At 44.2% G+C, this 27,520-nt stretch overlaps 1 protein-coding gene across 1 annotated transcript; it reads right to left on the bottom strand.

The window, feature by feature from the left end:
- Positions 1 to 2,420: 2,420 nt before the first annotated feature.
- On the bottom strand, positions 2,421 to 25,894 carry LOC104055884 (tumor necrosis factor ligand superfamily member 8). The gene is made up of 4 exons (XM_009557071.2): positions 25,409 to 25,894; positions 18,360 to 18,405; positions 8,772 to 8,843; positions 2,421 to 8,219 (listed from the first exon to the last, which is right to left on the bottom strand). Exons 1-4 carry the CDS (start codon positions 25,601 to 25,603, stop codon positions 7,828 to 7,830), a joined length of 705 nt encoding a protein of 234 aa, XP_009555366.1. The 5' UTR covers positions 25,604 to 25,894; the 3' UTR covers positions 2,421 to 7,827.
- Positions 25,895 to 27,520: the final 1,626 nt, after the last annotated feature.

Raw genomic sequence — 27,520 nt, 5'->3', positions numbered from 1 at the left:
CCACTGGATCAGGCTGCTCCAAGCCCCATCCAACCTGGCCTTGAACACCTCCAGGGATGGGGCAGCCACAGCTTCCCTGGGCAGCCTGGGCCAGGGTCTCACCACTCTCATCATGAAGAAATTTCTCCTTAAGTCCAGTCTAACCATCTTACCCAATGTGACTGTGCTGGCCACTGCAGATGCCAGGATAGCTCTCGATTTTGGCTCAGGCCAGCAAGTTTTGCTTTCCTCTACGGTACATAAACTGACTTTACTTCACCTTTCAGTCTTCTAGCTGGCAGTGCTGCTAATGTAGTTTACCCTCGACAATTAATAACATCCTAGTGAACCTGCTTCCATAAATCATAGCTTTGTTACATTGCAGTCCTACTCGTGGTAAATCTCAGGCTCCAGCAGAACAAAGAAGAATTACTTTTTCAACTGTACATGGCATGTACCTCGTGTGGTAGATTATATATCAAGCTGTTTCCTAATTTCTTTATCTTTTACAATAAGGAAGTGACTTTCTCTTATCTACACAGAATTTAATATAAGAGGACTTGTAGAATGAGTCATGTCTGTAGTGTTCTCTTAAGCAAATTTATAGTTGCTATTGTATGCTTTAATAGTTTTATTTAAAATGTCTAAAAATCAAGAGGGGTTATTTTTGATCTTTGGCTCTTCAGTTCTTGTTATTCTTTGAGTGACTTTATATAATGTCTAAACAAAATGCACACTGAAGTCCTTGTTTCCGATTAAGTTTTACAACCTTTAAGTTGAATTGAAGGTATTTCCAGCTCAACCCCCCCTGACCTTTATGTTAATGAAGGATCCAAGTCTAAGGAAAAGCTCGAGTGACTCTTTAAATATATTGACACTAGACAGATGTACATTGCTGAATCGTTGATATGATGCCATGACCCAGAATTTATTCGGACCTAAACTCACCCACTGTGTCTGTTCCTGCTTAAAAGCACTCAGGCATTTAAGTGGCCACAAAATTTTAGAGCCTCTTGGTTGCAATTAATCACCTGCTTGAGGTGAGGTCTACACTAAAGTACTCCTCTGAGTCAGAACAAAGGTGTTGAGCACTTCCCGAGATTGAATTCCAAGGCTTTAATTAGCATATAATTAAAATGTTTAAATCGTTCAATATTCACACAGACATTTGATTCTCATCTGAGAAAATAGAAAAACTTGCCAGGCACTGGCAGATGCTGCTGACTTCTCTGCCTCTATGAAATGCAGCTCTTGCATTTTCAGGGCCAGATCTGCCTCTCATCACTGCCCTTTAACTTCAAGAGCATTGTGATACTTCCAGTTGTCTCTCTTTCCTTACACGGCACCCACTCAAGACAAGCACAGAGTCAGACCCAGCCTCTTATTTCAGTAGTTGCTCCACAACCTCATCCCACTGCTGTCCGTCTGACTGTGCCTCAGGGGAGCAGCCAACCAGCACCCCATCACTCCAGGTTGTATTTCAGCTCACAACATGTTTAAACCAACCCAAACGCCAACCATGTCCTGGGCTGCATCAGAAGAAGCGTGGCCAGCAGGGCGAGGGGACTCTGCCCCTCTACTCTGCTCTTGTGAGGCCTCATCTGGAGTATTGTGTCCAGTTCTGGAATCCTCAATATAAGAAGGATGTGGAGCAGTTGGAACGGGTCCAGAGGAGGCTACAAAGATGATGAGAGGGCTGGAGCACCTCCCATATGAGGACAGGCTGAGGGAGTTGGGATTGTTCAGCCTGGAGAAGAGAAGGCTCAGAGGAGACCTTAGAGCAGCTTCCAGTACTGAAAGGTGCTCCAGGAAAGCTGGGGAGAGACTTTTTATGAGGCATGGAGTGATAGGATGAGGGGGGAATTGCTTTAAATTGGAGGGGGGGAAGATTTGGACTAGCCAATAAGAAGAAATTCTTCACGATGAGGGTGGTGAGGCCCTGGCCCCGGTTGCCCAGAGCAGCGGTGGCTGCCCCATCCCTGGAGGTGTTCCAGGCCAGGTTGGATGGGGCTTTGGGCAACTGGCTCCAGTGGGAGGTGTCCCTGCCCATGGCAGGGGGATTGGAACTGGATGGGCTTTAAGGTCCTTTCCAACCCAAGGCATTCCATGATTCTATGAATTTTCATCAGCTTTACCTTCCCCTCAGGACCGTAGTTGGTTAAAGGCCAACCAGACCCTAGGATGCACGTGACTGCAGCTGTAACAAGGGTCCACACTGCTGGAGAAGGGCGGATGCTCACTGCAGCCTCCTGCCCGAGCACGTAGTCCAAAGGTGAACAGATGAACTCACTGGTAAGGAATAGGTTTGGCTTTGGCTGGTCTGCAGGATCAGGGCTGTTATCGATTTTTGCCTGGAGTCACACTCTCTCAGTCTGAGTAAAGACCCTTGCTACTGTGTTATGAATCAGATGTGTTTATTTGGGAAAACACCCATATACCCAATATTTAAACGGCAGTAATTAACACAGACCAATTTCATTCTATATGACATAATTATTCTGACATTTCATATGTCTATGGCTAAAGCCCCCAGTGGACTTTCTCACAACACAGTCGGGTTTATACATGAAAAAAAATACCCTTTAAATATAAAGGCTTTGCTATACTGCGCACAATTCTGCTTGCCAGAGGCAAAAGTTCTGCTTTTCTGCCGCTGTCAAGCTTGAGGAGCTTGGTTGAAGCCCCTGGAATTACATTTATATAAAGTATTAAAAAAACTGCATTAAATTCTCGTTTCTAAGCAATGTATTCCTTCTTCCTCTAAAGCACAAGCTTTAGAAATACCTATTTTCAGATTGTTGCATAGGACAATATTCACTCGCATTCTTGGAGTCTGAGCTTCTTTAGGCTCGTTTAACTGTTCAAACAGGTTTGCTTTTTTCCCCCTATTCTTCACACTTTTCTGGTTTCCTTCTTCCTCTTGTTATTTTATATTTTATTTTTTCCCTCATCCACTTTTATGTAGAAATAGAGACTGAAAAATAGAAGCAAAGAGGGGAAGAAGTAAAATAACAGAAAAACAGGGAAATAAAAAATATGTAAATTGAAAATAAAATTGTCAAATATTTACCAAACAGTTTTAGATGAGGAAAGAGTCACTTTGAATCCTAAGCATTGAATTGGTGCCTAATTCCAGAATGTTGCTCTTCCTCTATGAGTTCCAGTCCAGTCCAAGCAATAGGTGCAGGTGTGAGTGCAAAAGGCCTAAGCAGGAAAATCTTATTCTTTTTTTATCCAGAAATTTAATAATTTAGTTGTTGTTTGTGTTTTACCTCACAAATAGATTCTGTTGGAGAGCTGTGGGCTTCCCTAGAGCCTCACCCAGCCTCAATGCACAGGCAGCGCTTGGTGGGAAGCTGTAGAAAGTGTCTAGAAATTATCAGTAGAAAGCATGTAGTAATTTTAAATCCACAAGATTAAACAACCTTTTATTTAGCTTGAATTGAATGAAGCTGTTGAGACCAAGGACCCGGTGACTGGACTGAATAGAGACTCATGCAGCAGCCGATGAAGCCTTATCTAGGCGGCTATTTTGGGTGCTCTGATTCACCTCCTGGAGGCTCTTGCTTCACACTGGCTATAGAGGGAAATAGTGATCCTAAATTTAGATGCTGAGGACATAGCTGAATGGAAATAGTGTGACAATACTGCAGGATATGGTATCTTGGGAAAACCTGATGACTTTACCCTTGTACAACATCCTCCTCTTACAACAGAGGAGGGTGAGTGCTGCCTGCAGCGAGCAGGGATGCTGAGCATGGAGAGCTTGCAGGCTTTGGCCCTGGTGGAAATTTTGGACTCTGAGTGCTCTCTACCTTCACTCTGCTTGGAAGCATCTACGTTTCAGAAGGTGCTGTGCTTTTCTTCTTTGATCTCCACCCTCCTCCACCCCAAATCTTCAAGCTTCTGGGATCAGCAGTGAAACTAGAAATCGGGAATATAAAGAGCTTCCGCTGAGCTCCACTAGTGGGTTTGGACACTGCTGCGGAATGCACTATTCCAACATAATTTTCCAAGACACTATATCCTCACAGTCCATCATAGTTTCTTGAAACTGAGCCTACTACAACCACAAAAAGCCAAGGCTGGAAGAGGTTTTGAGGTTACTGAGTGCAACCCCTGTTGTCACAAGTGTTGCTCATCAGAATTTGCATTTTTACAGTTATTCCTCCGACAGAAGCTGCCTTTGCTTTGAGGTTTTTCTTTGCTGTTCTCACCCAACACAAGTCGTGTCACTTCCGTTTTTAGAGCCCTGTCAGCAAGGCTCAGTTAGAGGTCCAAAAAAGCAAAGGCTTCTTTTTTTATTTCATTTTTCAGTTGATTGTTTGTGTTGAGTGGTTCCTTTCTGACTTTAACTGCAGGACACGGTGCTCAAAACCAAAGAGAGCTGCTTGTAATTTTTGTATCCAATAGCATTACGAAGAATAATAATATTAATTTAAGCGTATGAGCAAGTGGCTGAGGCTTTTGCTGGTTGCTGTTCACTCAAAAGGAATTTGGGTGCACACAGGTAGTGCAGGAGCGCAGAAGATTAGTGCACTTTTGATCCAAGCGGGATCATAGGACTGCTGCAGATTTTTAGGTAGCACACAGACCCTGGTTGCCTTATGGAACAGTAAAGGATTTCTGAGTGACTACGATGTTTCCTTCCTCTGGAAGAAAATAAAGTGAAACAAAACCAGAAGTGAAGTGAATGCAAAACTCCCAAGACCTCAGCAAGCGTTTGCGTAGCCTAAATAAATAATCTGTGTCAGATTAGCTGTGACCTGATTTTCAGATCTGAGCTTTGAGGAGTTTGGGTTAGGGCCAATTTAATGGGAGGTGAAAAGTCTAATTGCAATCCTGGATTCAAAGTCTTCACAGCTTTGGTGAAGTTTAGATCCAGCTCTGTAATTTCAGATATTAAACTTGATCTGATTTTGGTTTGCTGCCCCCGGGCGAGCTTGGATGGAAGCGTATTGCATTGACTTGACTTCTATTTAAATCCCTATTAAACTTCTATATAGCAGTTAACATAATCCAGAATTAAGCCAATAAAACGCATCTTTTTCTATCAACCAAGATTATGAATAATGGCATATATTAACTCCTGTAGATGCTTCTTAGCCAAGCATAGAACAGTTTAAGAGTGCAGCTTTTTTCTTGTCTGAGAAGGGCCATGAAACCTCAACAGAGCAGACTTGCTTGTGAGATTGCTGATGCTTCCTGTTTCTGGTCGAGTTAGCAAGAGAGCATACGCACAGAAAGCCACACATTTGCCACATCTGAGGATAAGGGGGAGGAATTTTCTAAATTTCTTTGTCATTTCAGTGCTTTCAGTACTGCCCTCTTGCTCATGGGCTGAGCTTTGTGGTGGAGAGCAGGAGCTGTAGGTCTCAGTTGCTCCTCAGAAGAGGGAGGACCTTCCTATAGAAAAGTTCATCTGCTGCGAGCAGTGAAGCTGTGACTGTGGGAACGGGTCGTTCTCCAAAGTGCATTGCTGTTGATGTTGCTGAAGAGATATGGCACTGTGCAAAGGATCAGCCTAGTACAGGATTGTTGTCCAAAATGCCCTGCTTCAAAAAACTAGGAGATAAGAGAAGGAATAGAGATGAAAAGAGTGAAGTGACTCGGAGGCTGCTGCTTGGCTCAGGGCCTTGTTTTGCTGAAAGCTATTTAACAGTTTTATAACTGACAGAAAAATTGCCCACTATTAATGGGCTCTATTTATGGCTATAATTTATTCTTATTTCTCAGAGGCAACAGAGTAGAGGCCAGACTGTCTTATCCCGTGGTATCAAAAAGCCCGGGGCTGAGAAGCTTAGCACTGCTTTGTCAGGATTTTCTCCATCTGGGAAAATAATAGAAGAAAATCATCCTATGCACAGAGCTTTTTTATTTTTAAAGAACGGTCTTTCTCTTTCAATTCAAAGCCTTCAGGGAAAGCCGGGAGGAGATGGGTATGTGTGAGTAAATGCACATTTTCATTCATTGGCTGCCTTTTCTATATTCAGGAGCTATCATTCCTGACTACCAGACCTGCTTAAACTTCTCCGGGCGTTAGTTGTGTGTGTTGAGGTGGAAGCAGATAGAGTTAAAAAACCCTACTCAGAGACATCAATGATTTATAAGAGGTGGAGGTTACGATGTCATAGGGCAGGGTGAGGTGACTCATAAAAATAAATGTATTTTCTTGAAGGGGAAAGAAAGAAAACTTAGATTTAGTTTTCTTCTCTTGTTTTTCTTTCCAACTGTTAATAGCAAAAAAATTTTGTATTTTCATGGATGTTTATCCAAACAGAATGGAGGCATCTGTAGCAATGAATCACATCAGCTGCTCATGACTCTTTGAAAGTTTCTTGTGTATTTTGAAGTCACCTGGTCAGTAGGACGGAACCTCACCAATACATACCATGAGTTTCTGGTGACATAACACAAGTAGCAAGTTACTACTATTAGGAGTACTTTGAGTATGCTCACACAAGATAAGCTACATCAGTTGATGACATCGACTAAGCTTGAAAAGTAGAGCACACATTGAGTTTCCAAAGCCAGAAACTAAATCTCTGACTACATGTTTTGATATGAAGGGTTCTTCAAGCTCTAGTCATATAAAAGAAATAAGTACAGCTACACAAGGGGAAAAAATTGAATAGAAATGAAAATAAACCTTAGTAAGATCTCAGGAATGAAGGGAAAAGAGTGAACCGGTACTAGCTTTAGTTACATTTTGGTCACTTCCCTCCCCACACTGTAAGAATCACATTTCAATTAAATGCCTGTGCTACTGCAATTCATAGAGGTCCTGAGGTGACTCTGTTATCCTTCATTATCTGAGCTCTCCGGTAAGCCGAAGAAAGTCCAATAATATTCGTCCTCTAGACTGCCCAAACACCGTGGCTCTCAGCTGAGGCCAGGTCGGAAATTGTCTTTGGGAAAGTCTGAATCTCAGATCTAAATCTTGGATTTTCAGAAAGTGCTGGTGTTAAAGGCGTATTTATACACCAGTGTGATCTGCTGTCGTGCAGGGTGTACTGTAATGAACTTTGTTGTGGAGCTAGATTTACCACCAGATTGCTATTTTAATATTTGTTATGAGAAGGTCTACAAACCCCAAGTGAGCACAAAGACCGAGCAATGTGCATGTACAAAGTCTTTGCCCCAAAGAGCTTAATATTTAAATAGAAAAGGTGGATAAATAGTGAAAAGGAAGACACTTGGAAGTAAATTGCATAAAGTCCATAGCAGAATGCAGCACAGAAATATCCTGCAAGTCCCAAAGCTCCTATGTCCTGTCCCAACGTTTTAGCTACCAGCCTGTGAGTCAATAATTTAATCATCTTTGGTTTCCTATGATCTATCCATTGACCTGCTCCAAAGTTGTGGTTGCACGCTCCAGTTATAAAGAAAGTTTTAACTGCAAACTTTGACTGTTAGTTTTTCAGAAAGACCACGTTAAAATGCTACTCCAAACAATTCAGTTAAAAAAATTCCCGGACGCCATAGTGCAGGCACCTTGCCAGCCAGCCATTAGCCAAAAGTCTTGATCTTGTGTATACTTCCTGTAATTTAGTTATGTTTTAATCTCTGTTTACACAATATTATTTCAAGGAGCTGTTGGCAAGATGGTTTATACACTGGATAGTCCAATGACAACCCTACCTTGAGCCAAACCAGAGCAGTCACTCAGGTGTGGGTCATATGGTGGCTTAGGTTTCCTTCTGGGACACTCACAACATTCCTTGTTGACCCTAGCGATGAAGTGAGATAGGACATTGAAAACAAGGTGTTGCCTAGTAAAAGCAGGCTACAGTTGTTCAGAGAAAGATAAGTCTGGGCAGCAGTGGGAAGTCAGAACGCTGCTCACACTTAATCGTTGTACCTCAAGACCCCAAGAACGTTATCGTTGGGAAGCGAAATGTCATTCAAGAACTTAGGATGATTAAGTGTTACTGATATTCGGTCCTTCACTCTCAGGTGTGTCAAATGGAGCTGGAACAAGGTCTTGAAAGTCTTTTCTTGGCACGTTTCTGATGCGCACCACGTGGATAATGTTTGCCTGTTGACTTTGTCATTCACAAGGAGCTCTATCTTGAGGTCGATGGGGCTGTTTGAGCAGCCAGGGAAATGAAAGTTCAAGTGGCAAAAGATCAAGTAGAGGCCTTGTTCCCTTATCACCAGCTCTTCCCTCTCGCAGTCAATGTCTTCACAAATACCTTTCACGACCAAGCTCAGTTTTGAACTGTTTACTGGATTGGACACTAGGAAGAAAAGCAGACAAGTTTTAAAATGAGCAGCTGGGCTGTGGTGACCTGAACTCAGCCTTGTATGACTTTTGGCATTGTGTTTCCTGGTAAACAGAGATACCTGTTCAGTGTTTTTCTTGAAGGGAACTCCAAGAAAAGGTGCTGGCCAGATGGCTGAGAGCTCACACATGGAAGTAGAGAGTTCCAAGGACTTACATAGCTCTTGGGAAACCCAAGACAGGGAGGTGCTGTGAAAACAGCCCTCTGGAGTACTTAAAGGGAAACGATGGAGCTGTATATTCATGTGTTTGTGTGCAGAGGGTGTATCTTTATTTTTTCTTATAATATTTAAGATTTATTTTTTCTTTATGTGATCAGAGGCAGGGGGAGGGTTTCCAAACACACCCACTTTTCAGGAAAACTAAAGATTTTTTTCCTATAAAATGCCCATTTGATCAAAAAGCAATTTGCCACTAAAACAGGTGGAATAACGTGAAGAGCCTGCTCATCAGCCAGCTCCACAGTCTCTCTTTGCCAACTTTTCCCCTCCTCTGGCTCCTCACTGACCTCTCATGTACGCAGCGGCTCTCTTGGTGGGAACGTTCAGTAGGGTTCTTAAATAGTCTTCGGAGGTGTTTCCTGAGGGAAACAACAGGTTAAGTGAGCACTGGTGATTTTTTTTTTGTTTTTTGTTTTTTTTGTACTGTAAAAATCTGTCAGCATTTGACACCCCATTTATTTGCTGTAACTGCACTATGGACAACCTGCAGTGCAGCACCTCCAAAGTGACAAGTGGCAGCAGCTAGAACAGCCTGTAGGGAAGCTGAATCTTACTCTGCAGAAGACGATGTCGGATCTGCACAGGGAATTCACAGCAGTATAACTCGATTGCTACATTTATAACAGTCTAAAGCTTGGGTAGATTTGCAGCTATCAGTCAAAAAAAAGTGTGTTTTTCTAATCTGAATTTCTAATCTAATCTAAATTGTTTTCGAATATAAATTGTAAATTTAGATGAGATCTTAGGAAGAAATGTTTTGCGCTCCTTCTCTTGGCTGGATGGTATGCTTCTGCATCCCGGCACCTCCTGCTGGTGTCCTATCTCATGCATATCTGCACCGCCTCCCTGTGTCCCATCTCCTGCATCCCTGCACCTCCTGCTGGTGTCCCATCTCCTGCATCCCGGCACCTCCTGCTGGTGTCCTATCTCATGCATATCTGCACCGCCTCCTTGTGTCCTATCTCCTGCATCCCTGCACTGCCTTATTGTGTCCCATCTCCTGCATCCTTGCACCTTCTGCTGGTGTCCCATCTCCTGCATCCCTGCACCTCCTTCTGATGTCCCATCTCCTGCATCTCTGCACCGCCTCCCTGTGTCCCATCTCCTCCATCCTGGCACCTCCTGCTGGTGTCCCATCTCCTCTATTCCGGCACCTCCTCCTGCTGGTGTCCCATTTCCTGCATCCAGGCACCTCCTGCTGGTGTCCCATCTCCTGCATCCCTGCACTGCCTCCCAGTATCCCATCTCCTGCATCTCGTATCCTGCAGCCCACTGCTTCCCCTGCATTCCTGCTCCTTTCCAGCCAGGTTTCACCTTCCCATCCTCTTCATGTAGCCTTTTCCTCCTCTCACCTCACTGCGTGTTCGGTGAATGGCACTGGTTGTTCCTTCTCTATTTTGTAGCTGTGTGGAGCAGAGGTTGCCCTGCCCTGTGCAGCCACAGGCACGTGGATACCCAGACCGGACAGAGATTGGGGAAAATAGTGTGTATCAAAAACTATGCTATTCGAAATCTTGGACATGGATCTGTTAGAACGAGTCCAGAGGAGGCCAAAAGATGATCCAAGGGCTGGAGAACCTCCCTATAAGGACAGACTGAGAGACCTAGCCTTGTTCATCCTGGAGAAGAGAAGGCTGTGGGGAAACCTTAGAGCAGCTTCCAGTACTGAAAGGGGCACCAGGAAAGCTGGGGAGGGGCTCTTTGTCAGGGAGTGCAGCGAGAGGAGGAGAGAGAATGGTTTTAAGCTGAAAGAGGGGAGATTGAGATGAGATCTTAGGAAGCAATGTTTTGCTGTGAGGTTTCCTGGAGCAGTGGTGGCTGCCCCATCCCTGGGTGTGTTCAAGTCCAGGTTGGAGGGGGTTTTGAGCAAACCAGATCCAGTGGGAGGTGTCCCTGCGCTTGATGGGTTGGAACTGGATGGGCTTTGAGATCCCTTCCAAACAAAAACAGTCTATGATTCTATGATACTCCAGGACATCAGGTGACGTATTTCTTGTTCCTGACATGAACACAGAGAGGTCTACTAAATGCAGAGTGAGATAAGGATCTTAGGTTTCATAGGATTCCTGAAACTATGGGTACAGAAAAATTCCTCACACCTGCAGACCCTGTGGTATCTGCATGGTCTGATTTCTGAGAGGCACTTGGTCAGGAGGATGGATAAATCAGGGCCCCCACACATTCCCCTGTTTGGTGCTTTGGAACGCTTCACCCTTTGCACTCACAGCTGGAGGAGGAGGCTGTGGAGATCTTGAAAGCACTGCAATCTTTCTCTGATTTGAGTAGTTTAAACACTTTTGAGGGAAGAAGGTGCTCACTGTGCCCCAGGAGTGAGTATGTTGTGTACTGAGGTCCCCTGACTATGCTGGAAGTCCCCAAAATAAAACCAAAGCCTGCTTTCCTGAGGTTAGTCATGGCAATATAGAGCTTCAGTGAGTGCACGGATGCTTACAGGGGTGTAGAAATATTATATGGGATTGAAGAAAACCCTTCTGGCCCTAATTTCAAACTAAAGCTGCTGTGGTGGTAGCAGCAGTCTCTGGTAATGCATAATCAGAACCCTGAGCCTGTGTTACAAATATCCTGCAAGAAGGAAGAGCATTTTTACAAAAACTCAGGGGTTTACCCTACAAAGCAGAAAATCCCCTGCTGCTGGAGCAGACGGTGGGAGCTGCAGCCCTGCAACCCCTGCTAAAGCAAGCAAAGTGCTGTGCCTGCACGCCAACAGCCTGGTGCTGCCAGGAGCCCTGTTGGTCATGAGCTGTCTCAGGATATTCCTGATGTCTCTCGAGACCCACCTCTCACTGAGCTGACTGCGCTTTGCTTTTCCAAAGCTGTGCTTACAATTATCGATGTCAACAAGTTTTGTATGTGTGTGTGTGTTTAAACCCTTTATTCAGTGACATTAGCTGTGTTTCTGAGAAGGCAAGTTATGGAAAGAAATTGTTTTATAGAGATGTTTCCACTTCGCGCTCCACAGAGGTGGTTTATAACTGTTTTCTGGTTTTACTTCTCAGTTTAATTCTTTTATCTGAAACATTTTGGTGAAAGCCAGGAGGGACAGAAATTACTCGAATTTCAAGACTGATCGATGGCTATGTTCAATCACATCGCCTAATTGGCTTTGCGCTAGAAACACTGTAAATCAGAAGTAATCCCACAGCAGTCAATAAGATTATGTGAGCTTAAAAATGCTGTGAGAAGGAGGAAAAGCAAAGCCACATTTAGGACTAAGGACTAAGGAGAACACACTGGTTTCATTGTCTGATGCGATGCATAGAGGCTGTAAATCAAGCTGCTTGATGAAAGCCTGCTGATAAAAAAAGAGATCGCAATAGGACGCCATTTAGGCTATTTTGTCCTAACAAAGATACCAGGAGATAATTCACCGTTGTCTTTCTGACCCCTTGTACCATAGTGTGAGCATCCAGAGGGCACAGCTCTGAGGAAAAGGGCCAGACTGTTTCCATGAGCATCTTTTCCCCACTGATCCAAAGGCGGTGCACTGCAGGATTGTGACATGGGACTCAGAGGAGCTCTGGACTCGGTGGCATTCCCGTGATTTCCACCTCAGAGTGCAAAATGGACAGAGTCTCATCAAAAAAGGACAGAGAGCAGACAGACTGTGTTCTGCCAGAGGAATCAAAGGGCTGTGGGCTATGTGGACATATGGGCTGCTGCCAGCCAAGCCTAAGGACATGTAACTCTTCCTGGGCAGCTCTCCTTGCTGCTGGCTGCCTCGGTTTCCCCACTTCTATGGTGGGTATAAAAGGAGCATGGACAAAAGGCAGTGAAAACAGGAGCTGGAAGTGGCATGCCAGAGTGCAAACTGTTGCCACCCAGATGTGGAAAGACCCTTGAATGGGGTTTTTGAGGCTTGCCTGAGTATCGGTCACCTCTCACAGTGATATTCTCCTGCAGTGTGCATGGCATTACAGCTAGCTGGAGGCTGAGTGTGGACAGGCATAAGGGCAGGTCAAAAACCTGAACATAAATTACAAGGGGGAGAAGTACAGGCAGGCAACAAAAGGCTTTCAATTCCTCTCTACGCCCTGTTGATTTATGTGCTTATAAAATTAGACAAGGTGATTTCGTACATCTCTGTCAGCATGCTAGAGTGAGCAGGACTTGCTTAATTTTCATTTCTCAGCAGCCACTACCTGAGGTCCTTGTAGCTGTCTTTAAGCTTCTTCTTCCAGCTAAGTGTCCTGCAAACCGCTGCAGCTGGCACTGATGGACTCTCCTAGCTGAGTGATGCTGTGATAAACACCAGTGGGGTGATGTCCTCTCCTGGGCTCAGTGGCAGAGCTGGGATCTGCTGGTGGCTGTGCCTGTCACACATGTACCTAGTGCCTTTGGTCCTTAAGAGCCCAAGCACTGGCACTGATCCTGTGCATTGAGAGGGGACTGAACTCAGCTACCAATGTCACCTCCTTCCAAAAACTTTAGAAGTATCCCTTTCTGTCCTCCAACCTGAGGAAGAACGTCTTACAAACTCATCACTGCACACCTGTCTACTGCAAAACTTAGAGCTTTTAAGGCTGAATCTATTCAAGTCTCTAGCCTGCTCGTCAGTACAGCATAGGTCACAGAATTTCATGAGTTATTAATCATTATGTACATACATTAGAATCATAGAATAGTTTGGGTTGGAAGGGACCTTAAAGCCCATCCAGTTCCAACCCCCCTGCCATGGGCAGGGACACCTCCTGGATCAGGCTGCCCAAGGCCCATCCAACCTGGCCTTGAAGATCTCCAGGGCTGAGGCAGCCACAAATTACCTGGGCCAGGGCCTCACTGTTCTCATAGTGAAGAAATTCTTCCTTATGTCAAGCCTAAATCTACCCCTCTCCAGTTTACACCCATTGCCCCTCGTCCTATCCCCACAAGCCTTTGTAAACAGTCCCTCCCCAGCTTTCTTGTTGCCCTTTCAGATACCGGAAGGTCACTCTAAGGTCTCCTCAGAGACTTCTCCAGGCTGAACAAGCCCAACTACAGCATTCTATACTGTATTCAACTACAACTTGTGTTTTAAAAGTTGGAGAGGTGGAAGGTTTAAGGTTCAACATTTTGTAACAGTATGGATCATCTCATTAATAATTAAATAAACAACTGGCCCCTGTTATGACTAATTGGAATCTGCCTAGCTGCAGTTTCCTCCAGAAGCTTGCCTAGGAGCGCTCTTTCTAGCATTTACAAGCTCAGGCTTGCCCAAAGTTTTCAAACTGAGAAACACAGCTCATCTGCCCTGACCTCCCCAAGAGCAGGCAGAACCTTATATGGTTTCACATATATGCATACAAACATGTATGTGTACTGAAGCTGAGAAGGCAGAAATCCGTGTAGCCTAGTTGTGAAATATGCATTTCTGAAGTTCCCACCATCATGGGATTTGTGACTAACAGCCCAGCAACTTCATTAGTGTTGCAGAAGGACAATTCCAGCCTGGAAGGGATGAAGTTTAATTGGAGAAGGTCAAAGTGCACTCAGAGATATTGCTGCAAATCTGGAAAGGCCACTTTGCTTCAGTGCCTTCATCCTGCTTTGTTCTAGGGTAGCAAGGATGTGAATGTCACCTGTATTGTCTTAATTTCTCAGAGTCAGATTTTTACTTGGCAATCTATTTCATAGAATCATAGAATCATAGAATCATAGAATCATAGAATCATAGAATCATAGAATCATAGAATCATAGAATCATAGAATAGTTTGGGTTGAAAAGGACCTAAAGATCATCCAGTTCCAACCCCCTGCGATGGGCAGGGACACCTCCCACTGGATCATGGGGCTCAAAGCCTCATTTCCCGCTGAAGCTGTGAATAGGGTGCTGGATTTCCTTTTCTTGTCTAGTACATTGACTGCTAGAGGAACTTACTGCCAGACAAAATATCTATTAATAGTATGCGCGTATATAAGCTTTTATAAATGAGAAGAGCTTTTGGTATCATCTCTTTGTAGTCCAATATAACAGGAAAAGCCATCAGTCCAGGATTACAATGTTTACAGGGAAGCAAGGCTCGGAGAGGACAGTGAGGAGATGATGAGGGCTGAATGTCTCTAGATGGTGGCAGATCATAAATTCCTTTATAACTTAGTATTCCCTCTAAAAAATGAACCTAACGATAATACCTCTCTGACCTATATTAAGATATGATTTGATATTTATGAAATGGGGATGAATTTCCATGGAGAAATATTCCAGCAGAAAGAACATATCATAGAATCATAGAGTGGTTTGTTTCACAACAAATTCTTTCCCCTTGTTGCTCAAGCACTCCACTGACAATGGCACGGAGGTTATGAGGAGATTGATACTGTTTGGTACCAAGCATTAAATTAGCTGACATTGCACCGTGCTCTGCTACTGCATGCCGACTCCTGCAAACCCATCCTGTGAGGTCCGACAGCTGAGTCAGGATGGTAAAACTTCTAAAAATCTGCTTTAGTGCCCACTGATGTTTAGCTAATAATAGAACATAATCTTATTGGAAATCTAAATTAAATCATCCTGGTTTTCCTGCTTTAACATCATTACAACATTAATTCAGAGATGTGGCTGTGTCTGGACTGCTGTCCATTTGCATTTCAGTTCAGTCTCTGCCTGAGTGAACCCCAAGTGTTCCCACCAGCAGAATCCTGTATCCTCCAATAGCATCTCTGAGATGTTTTGCACAAGTAGATACTTTCAACCTCCTGTCGGTATCAACACAGGGCTGGAGCAAGGCTGAGCACCAACCTGGCAAGGCTTATTTTTTTTCTTTCACAATGCAGAATTCAAAGCCCTGTTGTGAACAAAATGGGTACAGAATGCATCCAAATTGTACTGTCAACCCGCAGGCTGACTTGAGAGGCAGACACACATCCAGATCTAAAACACGGTATCATAGAACAGTTTAGGTTGGAAAGGATCACAAAGCCCATCTAGTTCCAACCCCCCTGCCATGGGCAGGGACACCTCCGACTGGGTCAGGTTGCTCCAAGCCCCATCCAACCTGGCCTTGAACACCTCCAGGTATGGGGCAGCCACCACTACTCTGAGCAACCTGTACCAGGGCGTCCCTACCCTCACAGGAAATCATTCTTCCTAATATGCAATCTAAATCTCCCCTCTTTCAGCTTCAAACCATTCTCCTTCATCCTATCTGTGCACTCCCTGATCAAGAGCCCCTCCCCAGCTTTCCTGGAGCCCCTTTCAGTACTGGAATCTACTCTAAAGTCTCCCTGGAGCCTTCTCTTCTCTAGGCTAAACAAAACCAACTCTCTCAGCCTCATAAATATCAAATCCACAGCAACTTCAGTTTCACCACAGTCCCCGTCCTGAAATGTTTCTTCTACTTCTGTTTCTTGCTGCTCTGCAGCCGCTGGATGAGACCTTGCAAGGGTTGCTGCAACTCCCTACTTAGAAGTCAGCAAGCGATGCCTGGCAGCGTGTGACAGAGCTCTCTGCTGAGGGGGGCTCAGTAAATTACCCGCTGGGATATATTAATCAATTAGCCCTGCTTTATGCATTTTAAGAGAAAAATAAAAGGCCATTTTAATTCGCTTACACTTTAATGCTCCATTACTCTGTCAGAGACACACAACAGAACCTTGACAGGCAATGAGGGTAGGCTGATAGAGCACTCACACCCACTGCAAACAGCTTTCAGCAACACTTCCAGCCTGGTGGGGTTTCTCTGTCCTTCCCTCCTTTGTCTTTCACTAATGGCATCATCTCAGATTTAGCAGCAGAATTCAGAGCAAGAGGGTGTCCCAAAGACAGAAAGGTTTCTGGCTAACAAAGTGGCATCTTGTACATTCCTGGAGAGACTATGTTCCTCCTGCCTGGCACCTGTCAGTTACTGGTGAGGAGAAAAAGCAATTGGCACAGGTTGAATGATGTGATGATGGTGATAATAATAATAATAATAATAATAATAATAGTATATATTAATATATAAATTGCGATGCACTTTTCTATGGGTAAGATCTCTTCTCCTTGCCCCTGGAATGCCATTGTTGCTTTGAAACAAGACTGACCTACAGATACAGCCTTTGTGGCTCCTCCTCTCTCAATCACTAGACTCCGCAGTGACAGCATTCACTAGCTCTTCTTAACTGGTAGTAAAACTCAGGCAAGAAAACCAACACAGTTCTGGTGAATTGTCTGAGATTACATTGGTTTTTGGGAGCGGAGGCTCTGCTGTGGGGCTGTCCTGCCTCACAGCTCCTGGGGTCTTTCCATTGTCAACATGGGAGTGTGGACAGTGAGGTTGATGCTTTGCAGCTCTTTAGGTTTCATAGAATCATCATAGAATCATAGAATGGTTTGGGTCAGAAGAGACCTCAAAGCCCATCCAGTTCCAACCCCCCTGCCATGGGCAGGGACATCTCCCACTGGATCCGGTTGCTCCAAGCCCCATCCAACCTGGCCTGGAACCCCTCCAGGGATGGGGCAGCCACCACTGCTCTGGGCAACCTGGGCCAGTGCCTCCCTACCCTCATTGTGAGGAGTTTCCTTCTAATATCTCATCTCAATCTCCCTTCTTTCAGCTGAAAACCGTTCTGTCACTGCACTCCCTGATAAAAGTTCCTTTTGGAACACACTGAAGTGGGGCTGGCATGTGACTGTCCAAACACCCTTATCCAAATCTTTCTTGACCCTGCTTTATTTCTGAGGAACGACGGGCACAAACCAAAGCACTAGAAGACTTAAGAAAGACTGAAAAAAGTCTAAAGGTCTACTTAGGTTGACAGGGAGAGAAAGCAGTATGTGCTTAGCATGTCCTAGAGACATCCTAAGGGGAAAAGGAAATCCCTTCAGGCTGAAGGAATTTAAAACCATATGAAATGATGGTTAGGCAAGATGTGAAGTTCTCAGGAAAGACACAGTCACATACAGGGACTACTTTGAGACCTATGGGCTATGGAACAAACCCAATAGGGAAGTCTTGGATTCAAAAACTGGCCAAGCTAGAGTATGCATTGCCCAGTGATGTCACTTATGTGCAAAAATGCAGCTGCAGAAATTATGGTTCCATGATTAGGACTCTCTGGACCTTGAACTTCAAGAATATCACTTCTAGATAAACATTTTGCTTCATTTTCCCTCCTGTAGGGTGGGAGGCAGTGGTACCTCCTATCCTCGAGGGCTGAGTATTAGTTTGTATTTGCAAGCAGTCAAAATGCTTGGTGCTAAGGGCCATGGAACCAGGGAGGCAATGCCGATGAAATAAATAGTGCTCCTCCTGATTTACGCTAAGGAGAAGAAGGATCTTGGTACACTGTCTCTGCTTGTCTAATGGGGCAGTTTTTTCCTGTTTTGGGCTCCCTGTGCTCATACTCTACCTGTGTTAATTCCTTGCCTGGTGCCTCTTGCTGCTGTTATCCATTTGCCCATTCTAGACCTACCCCTTCCCTTCTCTCTTTTCCCCACCAACCAGTAGGAAACACATGACTGCTCCTGGCCAAAGGGGTACAGGAAGAGTTTCAGTGTTTTGAAATATGTGCCAACGCATTTGTACCGCTGCCTTGTGACAACAGGGACGCTACACCCACATGTGCAAGAGCCAGCCCTTAAAAATAAGACCTAATAGTCAGACTGATGTTCACATCCTCTGGCAAAAAAGCTCTTTTGTAAAGACACCTCAGGGCAGATTCAGACATACTTGTTATTTCCTCAACCATGCGCTGGTTTCCGGAGGTACCGAGTATTTTGAAAGCTTTTTTCTTCTTCTTCTTTTATTCCCCCCTCCCCCCCACTACATTAGCTTTTCACCAAGCAGAGACTTTACGTGAAATGTTAAGATGTGCACAATTGGCTTATTTGTGATTCTGGGCAACATTTGCATTACAGATGAGATAAATGGCATGTGTATTCAGTTTAGGGGTCTTACCTGTCTTGATAGCTTTTGCGATGCCCTCCATGGCAGGATCAGGTGCCTGGAAGAGAAGCGAGAGAAGGGATGGTTATTCTGGGAGCATATCTTTGTTCAAGTACAACCCTGCTTTAAAAGTGGATCTTAGACATTTCCATTGCATGCTGTGAAGGTGATATAGAGCCGGACACACAGCGAACCAGCACCAGGCACTACAGAGTGTATGGCTCCTTATAGAGCCTTACACGTCAGTGAGGGGTTACTGGGAAGCAAATGCTTCCAGCAAGCTCTCTATGCTCATCCAAATATCATCCTCAGTCATCTTTCCTCACTGCCTTTTGTTTTTCCTAACATAGAAAATCTACATTTCACAGAATCATAGAATCATTAAGTTGGAAAAGACATTAAGATCATTCTGAACAGCCAGCCACTCTCAGTGTGATATGAAATGTGTTTGGTTTTTAAGGGGGCTGTTTCAGAAGTACAAGCCTTGAAAACTTCACTCTGTGGCTTGCAAAGCATGGAGAGAGTAGGACAGAGTGAGACTGTACACCCTGAGAGCCAGTGTCCATCCCTGGGAAGCCAGTAGCTGGGTGAAAGTAAGAGATGTAGAGCACCAACACAGGTCTGAGAGTGACAGAGTTGTTCTGCTTCACCTCTCCACTTTCTTGTTGCTGAGATGTAAACCCAAAGGTCAAAACGGCACAGGAAATTGTTCTCAGTCAGCATGGCTTGAGAACTTCTCAGGAAATATGCTCCAAGCAAGAAATATGAGAGGCTTCATCTATGGTCTTGCTTCTGTTTTATCACACCTCTGCCATCCAAACATATTACCCTGAAGCCTGTGTTTTTTTGCGTATTTCTTCCACACAAGTGAAGTCACTGACAGCTCATAGACATCCATCAGTGCCCTTGAGAAGCAAACAAGTTGTTCCAATAGACAAGAAGGATACTGAGAGTGCCTCGGTGCTTGAAACTCTGTGCCACATCTCTTCATTTACACACACTGGGCAGTCCCACAACAATTTCGGTGTCAGGGACTGGTTTTCGCTCAGGCTAGCCCAAACCAGCTAGTCAATACCAATTACCTGAGCTAACTGCTTAGGCTCAACGGACCACGCTCAATTTAGCATAGAATAAGATATCTGGAGTTGGAAGGGACCCATAAGGATCATTGAGTTCAACTCCTTCCTCCTCGCAGGACTGCCTAAAGATAAACTATGTGACTGAGAGTGTTCTCTAGATGCTTCTTGAACTCTGACAGGCTTGATGCCATGACCACTTCCCTGGGAACTCTGTTCCAGTGACAGACTAGGATATCTAAAGAGAAGAGAGTTGGGAAGCTGGTATTAGCTTTACCCCAACATCTAATATCTCCTGAGAGAAATGAGCAACACCATGCGTGTGGTGGCAGACAAATTCATCCATAGTGGTCTTAAAATATGAGTATTTTGTTTCTCAGTCTAAATAGGACGATGTGTGGTGGTGGGAGGAGGATGGTCAGACAGTGACTGTTGTGTCTGTTTGTGGTTCTTGATGTTCTATCCTTACATGTTAAAGAATATTTTTAATTAGACTTTGGCTTAATGTGACCATGTTTTCAACCGTGGTTGAAGTGTAGAGCTGCATCCTCCCAAATACTGTGTCCTGCAGACAGAGATGGCATAGGTGCTTCATAATTTGAGTATATGTAACACATTTGTTCCTTTTCTCTCCCCACACCAATGTGTCACAGGGGAGGAGTTATCTGTTGAGACAGTATTTCTTCAGGTGATTCTCCTAAGCTGTACAGAAATCACAGAATCACAGAATAGTTTGCGTTGGAAGGGACATTAAAGCCCATCCAATTCCAACTCCTCTGCCATGGGCAGGGACACCTCTCACTAGATCGTGCTGCCCAAGGCCCATCCAACCCGGCCTTGAACATCTCCAGGGATGGGGCAGCCACAGCTTCCCTGGGCAAGCTCTTCCAGTCCCTCACCACTTCTCTGCCCTCTGCAGAGAATTAAAGGCACTTTTTTTCCTGAGAGAAAGGGGATGCTCTGTCCCCAGCTAGATTATGCTAAATGAAAGCAGACAGCAGATCCACTGCTGCCTGTAGAGAAGTGTTTGGTAAAGTGATTGAGACATTAGCAACAGTGAGGTGTTTGCCTTGCAGCCCTCCCTCGGAGATGGCGTGCAGGACAAGGCTGATAGCTCACAGCTTGCTTTGTAGTCAGGGCAACAGAAACAAAATTAAGATGTACCAATATATTGTGTTCTCACCTGGGAAGTCTCCCAGTGGGTGAAAACAGCAGATACTAATACAATTTGTTTCAGTGGCAATTGAGTAGATATTCAAATACAATTTTAGAGCTTGCTTTGAAAAATTACTGGCATTATTCCTCTCTTTTCTAACAGCAAAAATGTTGCGTGCAATGCTGTAATTTGGAATGCAAGGACACACACAGTAGGAGCCCAAAAAGATTAAATTCTCCAGTGTCAGCTCAGGAAGAATTCATGACAATGAATTTCACCGTGTCTGGTGTGATCTGGGTGCTGATGATGAAGGAGCTCAGTCTTTACTCAGCAAAGAGAATAATTTGTTTGCTTCATTAGAGAAAATGACAATCGGGTGCCAGTGGAAGTAATTTCTTTCTTCTTTTCCCTAATTAATTTTCAAGAAATTTTCCCAAGCTGAGCCAGACTGGAGGGTCATTCTCACGGCCTGTGTCTGAACTGTGAAAATTCGTTTAACCAGAGGTCTCTAAAGTGTGTATCCGCCTCTATAAAGTCCAAGAGAACACAGTAGGAACGCACAGGCCCCCAGAAACTGGCCCTGGGTCAGCTTAACTAGGTCCAGGGCTCATCCAAGAGCACAACGTGGCCACTCACACCTCTGCAGGGATGAACTCTTTGTTCCTTGAAGGAAGCTTTGCAATTTGAAAAAAAAGCCTCTAAGCTTTCCTGTGTTTCTGCTCAGCCTCAAATGATCTTTACCCACCTCTGGCTGCAGGCAGTGATATTTTAGGTAGGTGGCCCTGAATTGCCAAGAGGCAAAGGTGAAAACTAGATGTGAACACTGTAGAAAGCGGAGCACTGTCCCCACAGCTGATCTGATAATGAGCATCACAGGAAACAGCTCCGTGTGAAAATCAGTTTTTCCAGTACCAACAAAGCCTATTAAAGTGACACCTCTAGACAGCAGGTGACTGTTGCTGTACAGAACATTGATGATGAGAGTTGGAACAACATGCTTTCCTTCTAAAATGCCTCAGTGGTTTTCCTGTGATGTTCAACTAATGGGAAATCTGCTTTCAGGAGCAATTTGGAGTGTGTTTTGGTTTTTTTTTTTTAGTTTTGATTTTTGTCAGAGTTGTCCACCAGAGGGGGCCAAGAGGCACTGATTGGGGCAAGCAAGATAAGATTATTGTGTTATAATTACCAAACAGAATCATAGAGCCATAGACTCATAGAACAGTTTGGGTTGGAAGAGACCTTAAGGATCCAGTTCCAACCCCCCTGCCATGGACAGGGACACCTCCCACTGGATCAGGCTGCCCAAGGCTCATCCAACCTGGCCTTGAACACCTCCAGGGATGGGGCAGCCACAGCTTCCCTGGGCAACCTGGGCCAGTGTCTCACCACCCTCATCATGAAGAAATTCTTCTTTCTCTCTAGTCTACATCTGCCCCTCTCCAGTTTATACCCATTGCCCCTCGTCCTATCACCACCAGCCTTTGTGAACAGCCCCTCCCCAGCTTTCTTTTAGCCCCTTCAGGTTCCCGAAGGTCGCTATAAGATCTCCTCAAAGCCTTCTCTTCTTCAGGCTGAACAACCCCAACTGTCCCAGCCTGTCCTCAGATGGGAAGTGCTCCTGAAGGTGCAGGAACGTGTTAAGTGCTGCAGGGGCGATTTCTGGTTACGGCAGTCACACTGCTAAAGGGATTTTTCATTTTTACTTCAGTAGCCTTGAAGATCAGCAAATACAAATGACTGACTCTTACCTATTGCCACACTGGTACCTTAACTCTGCTGAAAAGATTTGACTACACAATGTAGAGGTTCAAAATGTCTGCAAAATCCAGAGCAGTGACAGACCATCCCAGGTTATGGACTTCGGGCATTCACACAGAATTTGTAGAGGGAGCTGCCCCTGTTGTCTCACCCAGCATACCCTGCAGTACAGCATAAGATGTACTAAAGTCTTTGTGTCTTCAAATTTCATTTGTTGAGTCCTTTCTGTCTCGTACTCGTTCATTTATTTTATATATGTCTCTCTATATACATAAATATCTACACAGTTATGCATATATCTATATACCCAACAGCAGTGAAATGCAGCAGGCAGGAAGGTGGAGGTTTTAGCAACCTTATTACAAGTGTTACGGAGACAAATGAAGGCTACAGACGGCTGTACAGTGATTATTCTTATTCCAGAGAAAAATAAAGTCACTTGTGAAGGAATAAGACAAGCGAATGGCCTGAAGCCAAGGGTTTCTGTGGATGAAAGCTGAATAAATGAAGTGGCTTGAGCACTTCACATAGTTAGTTCCAAAAAACATAGTTTAATTCCAAGAAATGACACTTCCTAGGTCTGACATTAATGTGCTGTGCCACCCTTCTTGAAAACAAAGCATAAAGACAATTTCTTGAGCTGTTTGAAACTGCGGAGGTGGGAGGAGCATCGATAATATATATTAGAAATGCTATTAGATTCAGAGAAGCAGCTTTGGAATCATAGTTGCTTTTCTGTTTCGGTCTTTCACATTGTATTTCCCTTCTTCAAAGAAACAAGGCAAAAGTGTTGTTTCTACACAGTCTGATTTTCCGTTTCCAATGTGTCATCTTTCATCTCAAACAGGTGTGTAAATTAATCAAAAGGAAGACAAGCAGACTTCCATGAACCTGCAATGAGGCTAGGGGACTGTATGATCTGCTTGCAACCAGAAGCCTCCTCTTAATGCAATGATACCTGAGACATGAGTCACAAGGTCTGCATTGTCCCCAAGACCCTGTGACAGTCCTTTGGCCAGAGGAAAACACTGATTTCTATCTCAGCTCAACATAGGGAGGGTATGAAGTTGCCACCATTGCCCCTGTTGTCAAGGGCCACTCAGATCCAGTTGACAACAGCTGGAGAGAAAACCAGGTCATCCCAACACGCTGATCACACAAAATGTCGATCTTCTCTTGAAAAATTACAAAGAAAGTAATTAAGCCAACTGATGATGCTCCACACCCTACAGCAACAGGACCCAATAGCCACAGAGCTCCAAGTACAGGAACCCCCTAGACCTCCTGTTCTGGAGCTGCTGAAGTCAATGCTACAACATGTTCAACCTAACCACAACTGTATTTACAAAAGGAGTTTGTGCCCAGCCTTACACTGGCCGTGGTTTTGGAGCAAGCCCTGGAGTTCATTGAGAAACCTGTCTCACGGAATCAACACCTATTCCCTGGTCTGAGAATTAAAAACCAGTCATGGATGGAGAATGACTGCGCTGCTTCAGAGCTTTCAGCTCTCTTAGAAAAGAACAGAAGCTATGCTTTTACTGCCAAATTCCTCTCACAGTGTAAAATTGCTGCTTGATTTTATTTGCGTTTCTCACATGCTTCAGCTTCCTACTTTCTCCTTCAGCCAAGCTCGTTTCCAAAGCAGCTGCAATAATGTCATTACTCTTTTAAATTAAAACCTTGACTCTTTCAGTAATATTGTTCCTCTGGCAACTAGTGTAACTGTGTTTATCCTGATGAAGATGTAATTTAATGCTTACTTTCATAATAAGTACAAATGAAAGCCTCATTATATAGGAAAGCTGTGGTAATTCTGTAATTACCTAGGCTGTTATTTTAAATATCTCCCTTAATGTCCCACTATTTATCACTTGAAAACCCCTATGTCTCATTCTAACTGTGCTCAAACTGCTTTTCTTTTGGAAGAATGCTGATTTCAGGTAAGTGACTCCTTCTGGTGCGACTTAAAGGGGAATCAGTCAAGCCTTCAAGGTTTCATTTCTGGGTAATGTGTATACACAGACATGCAAATTGCACAGGGTAAATCTAGTAAGAGAAAATATTGAGCTGAAAGACCATATTTTGTTTTGCACGGCAAACTTCCTCCAGCAGCCCCGTGCTGGTACATTCATTCTATGAACAGTGGTGGAGGTACTTCAGCACTCAGATGTTTGCAATGGGATCTCAAAGCCTATAAAAAGTCTAAGCTGTCATTTTAGCCTGTAAAGTTCATGGTAACATTCCTGGTAAGATTAGAAATGTGCTTTTCATATTCTCCACCACCTGTACCTCTGCTCTGGCTGTAACTGTCTCACTAATTCAAACCCAGATCCACTTGAAAGCAAACCTACTTAATTTAAGAAGGGAAAAATACCTGTAGGCAGAGAGAGCAGATGTTCTTGTCAGACCTTGCCTCACTGATATCCTTCAGTCATCCTTTCTATAATGCTATTTTTGCATTAAAAAATCACTCCCAAGAACAGGACTGGCAAAAAAGAGAGGGGCAGTGAGCTACTCGGCACCCAGTGCTCTAGGTAGTTCAAGGGAGCTCTGCTCCGCCACATCATGGTGTAGCTCAGCAGAGAGCACCACACAGCATCACACATAGAGATGTCTTGTGTTATGTCTGCTGCTAAAATTTCTCAGTATTTGTGAGGAAGGTATGTAGGTACTACCAGACCAACTAGGACAGTGGCCACTCTCTGTAGAAGCAACAGGAGATACATATGAAACCAGTTAGCAAATATTAAGGTAGTAATCTGTCTTCTCTCTACCTCTCTTCCCAACTAGGTGGTGGCTTTCATCTTGGATTATGAGTTTTCCACTTCCATTTACAGAGTAGAAATTGCATCCCAGAAATTAAGGCTGCCCATGACGAAAGGTCATCTTTTTTTGGAAGTTATTTTCTCTCCCTCTTTGTTTCATCTTTCTCTTCCCTAACTCATGTGTGTGCATTTGTAACAGGAGGCAGAGACAGCTTTTCTGGCCACAGAATAGTTTTTGGAAAGCAATAGGTTAAAACAAAAGAAAAAGAAAGAAAAGGCCAATGAATAAAGTAAGAAATTGCTTACCGTCCTCCGAACGACTAAGACCATGATGGTGGCTAACGCAAAGACAAGTAACACAACAAGAGCAGCAATGACGAAATGCAAACACATTTTCTTAGTGGCTCCAAGCCTCCTTGAAATGGTGTCTTCATTCCCACACATAGCTGATTCATGAGAGTCCTTCACCTGAAAAAGTGCTTGCTCCTGTGCTGAGCTCATTCTTATATAGCTCTGAGGGTGCTGCTCTGTATCTCCCCTTGATCAGGTTCAAGTTGCAGTCCACCTCTGCTCCTGGCAGGATTTTCCCCCTTCATCCTGGCTCATGTGATCTGGAAAAAAAAACTTCATCACTTGTAGTACAAAGTAAGAGGGACCTGGGGGCGTGAAGCAGGTCGCAGCTCTGAAGAGAGGAAGGAGCTTCATGTTCTTGATCAGGGATTTTGCGACGGCAGTCTTGTCTGCTGCATCAGAGGTTTCTGATGTCAGAAGGTGAACAGTTACCAAGATCAGTCGTCGTCCCCTCCCGTCGCTGGCTTTCTGTGACAAAGAGAGCTACGCAAATTCTGTTTCATTTTATACTCAGTGCAGCTACAGTTTGGCACAGTGAATCGACCCAGAGCTCTGCTTTCCTGTTGCATAGAGTAACCTCATCTTATTCCTTGAAGCGTCCCAGAGCTGTGATATCTGGAGCTCTGTGTTGAAATGACTTAGGCTTTGAGTTTGGTGGCTGTAGCTCCTGACTGTGAAGGTCTGGAGAGGCTGAGTGAGATTTTCATTGAAGTATTTCACAGCAATATGTTAGGAGGACATCTTTGTTACAAGATGCAAATTCTAGGCAGGTACTTAGGAAGAAAGCAGTTACACCGAAGTTGCTGAAAGCATGATGTTAGGATGGGCTCATAGAGGATGGCTGCATTCACCTCTGTATCCTGCCTTAATTACAGCTAGGTAATTAATATTCATTTTTATCCTGTCCATAAGTCTCTCCTCTGTCTTAGCCTAGGACCATCACCCAGCCATGGGGCATCTCATGGAACCTAAATGAGATTTCTTCAGCTGGAAATATTCCTACTTCATTCCAGTGTGAAAGAAGCAGCCATTTCTAACTGTGCCTATTTTATAACTCCTTGTTTTCTGGTCAGTTTGGCTCTGAAGACACTTGGGTGTTTCTGAGAACTGGCGTGTGTCATCTTTTGCTTCATATCAACAGCAAGCCAGTTAACTCGTGTAACGTGATCATAATGACTACGAGTATTATTTGTCTCAGCTGTTCTCAGTTCAGTGTCACAAGGATATTAGAAAGGCTGAACGGGGGCTTACCAGTGGTCCTTCTATTTCAACATCTTTCCTTCAGCCGAGAGCAACAAGGGATGTCTTGGGAAGAAAATCAGAACACAAAAAGCAGGCAGAATTACTTATTGAGTTTAATTCTTCAAATTTCTCTGATTTAGGCACGTACGGCTCCCAAAACAGAGGTAATACCTTTCTGTTTCAGCCCAATTCTTTACACAGCTACTATTCAAGGGTCTTGGCATCTTACGATTATTACTACTATCTTTTAATAAAATCACTAGAGCACAGCACTACAAAGGTTTCTATAGATTTCCAAAATAGTGTTTTTCAGAGCACCTCTTATTGCCATGGAAACAAGCACAATCTACTTTAATCAGAGCGAAAGGGTCATAGCCTCCTCTCCTTAAGGATAAGACAATAGTGTAACAGCCTTCCTTGGGAAATCTGTCACAGTCCTGCCAGGTTGGATGAGATGGATCCTCATCTGCTGAGTTTTGCCTGGTTAGTGCAAAACCTTGCACAGCTGCTGGCAGCAGTGTTCTCACTTGCCTGGGTTTGTGCTGGAAATTCATTTTGATTTGCAAGGGACAGATTTATACAGTCTTGGCTGTGATAGTCCATTTGACCCATTAAAGCAGTCATTCCTACAGAGCAGCAACCCCACCTTGTGGGAAGCAGAGTGTGGAGGACCTCTAACACCATCATTGCTTCTCAGCTCTCCTTGACAACATGACAATTCTGAAATGCAGGAGAACCCAAACCACAAAGATCTCCCAGTGATTGGCAACATCTGCTGTTCTTAAAAAGATGCTTCAACATCTCTTGCTCATGGCTGAGCAGATA

This window comes from Cuculus canorus, chromosome 19, assembly GCF_017976375.1.
Source record: "Cuculus canorus isolate bCucCan1 chromosome 19, bCucCan1.pri, whole genome shotgun sequence".
NCBI classification, from domain to species: Eukaryota; Metazoa; Chordata; class Aves; order Cuculiformes; family Cuculidae; genus Cuculus; species Cuculus canorus.
The sequence above is the reverse complement of the archived record's forward strand: the minus strand, read 5'-3'. Positions and strand labels throughout refer to the sequence as shown.

Bases quoted from the DNA above. Each gene is read 5' to 3' on its own strand.
- LOC104055884 (XM_009557071.2), bottom strand. From the start codon at position 25,603: ATGAGCTCAGCACAGGAGCAAGCACTTTTTCAGGTGAAGGACTCTCAT. The intron at 18,406-25,408 runs GTAAGCAATTTC...CTTCTCTTCCAG, and splicing joins TCTTAGTCGTTCGGAGGACG to GCACCTGATCCTGCCATGGA. The intron at 8,844-18,359 runs GTAAGACCCCTA...TGTTTCCCTCAG, and splicing joins CGCAAAAGCTATCAAGACAG to GAAACACCTCCGAAGACTAT.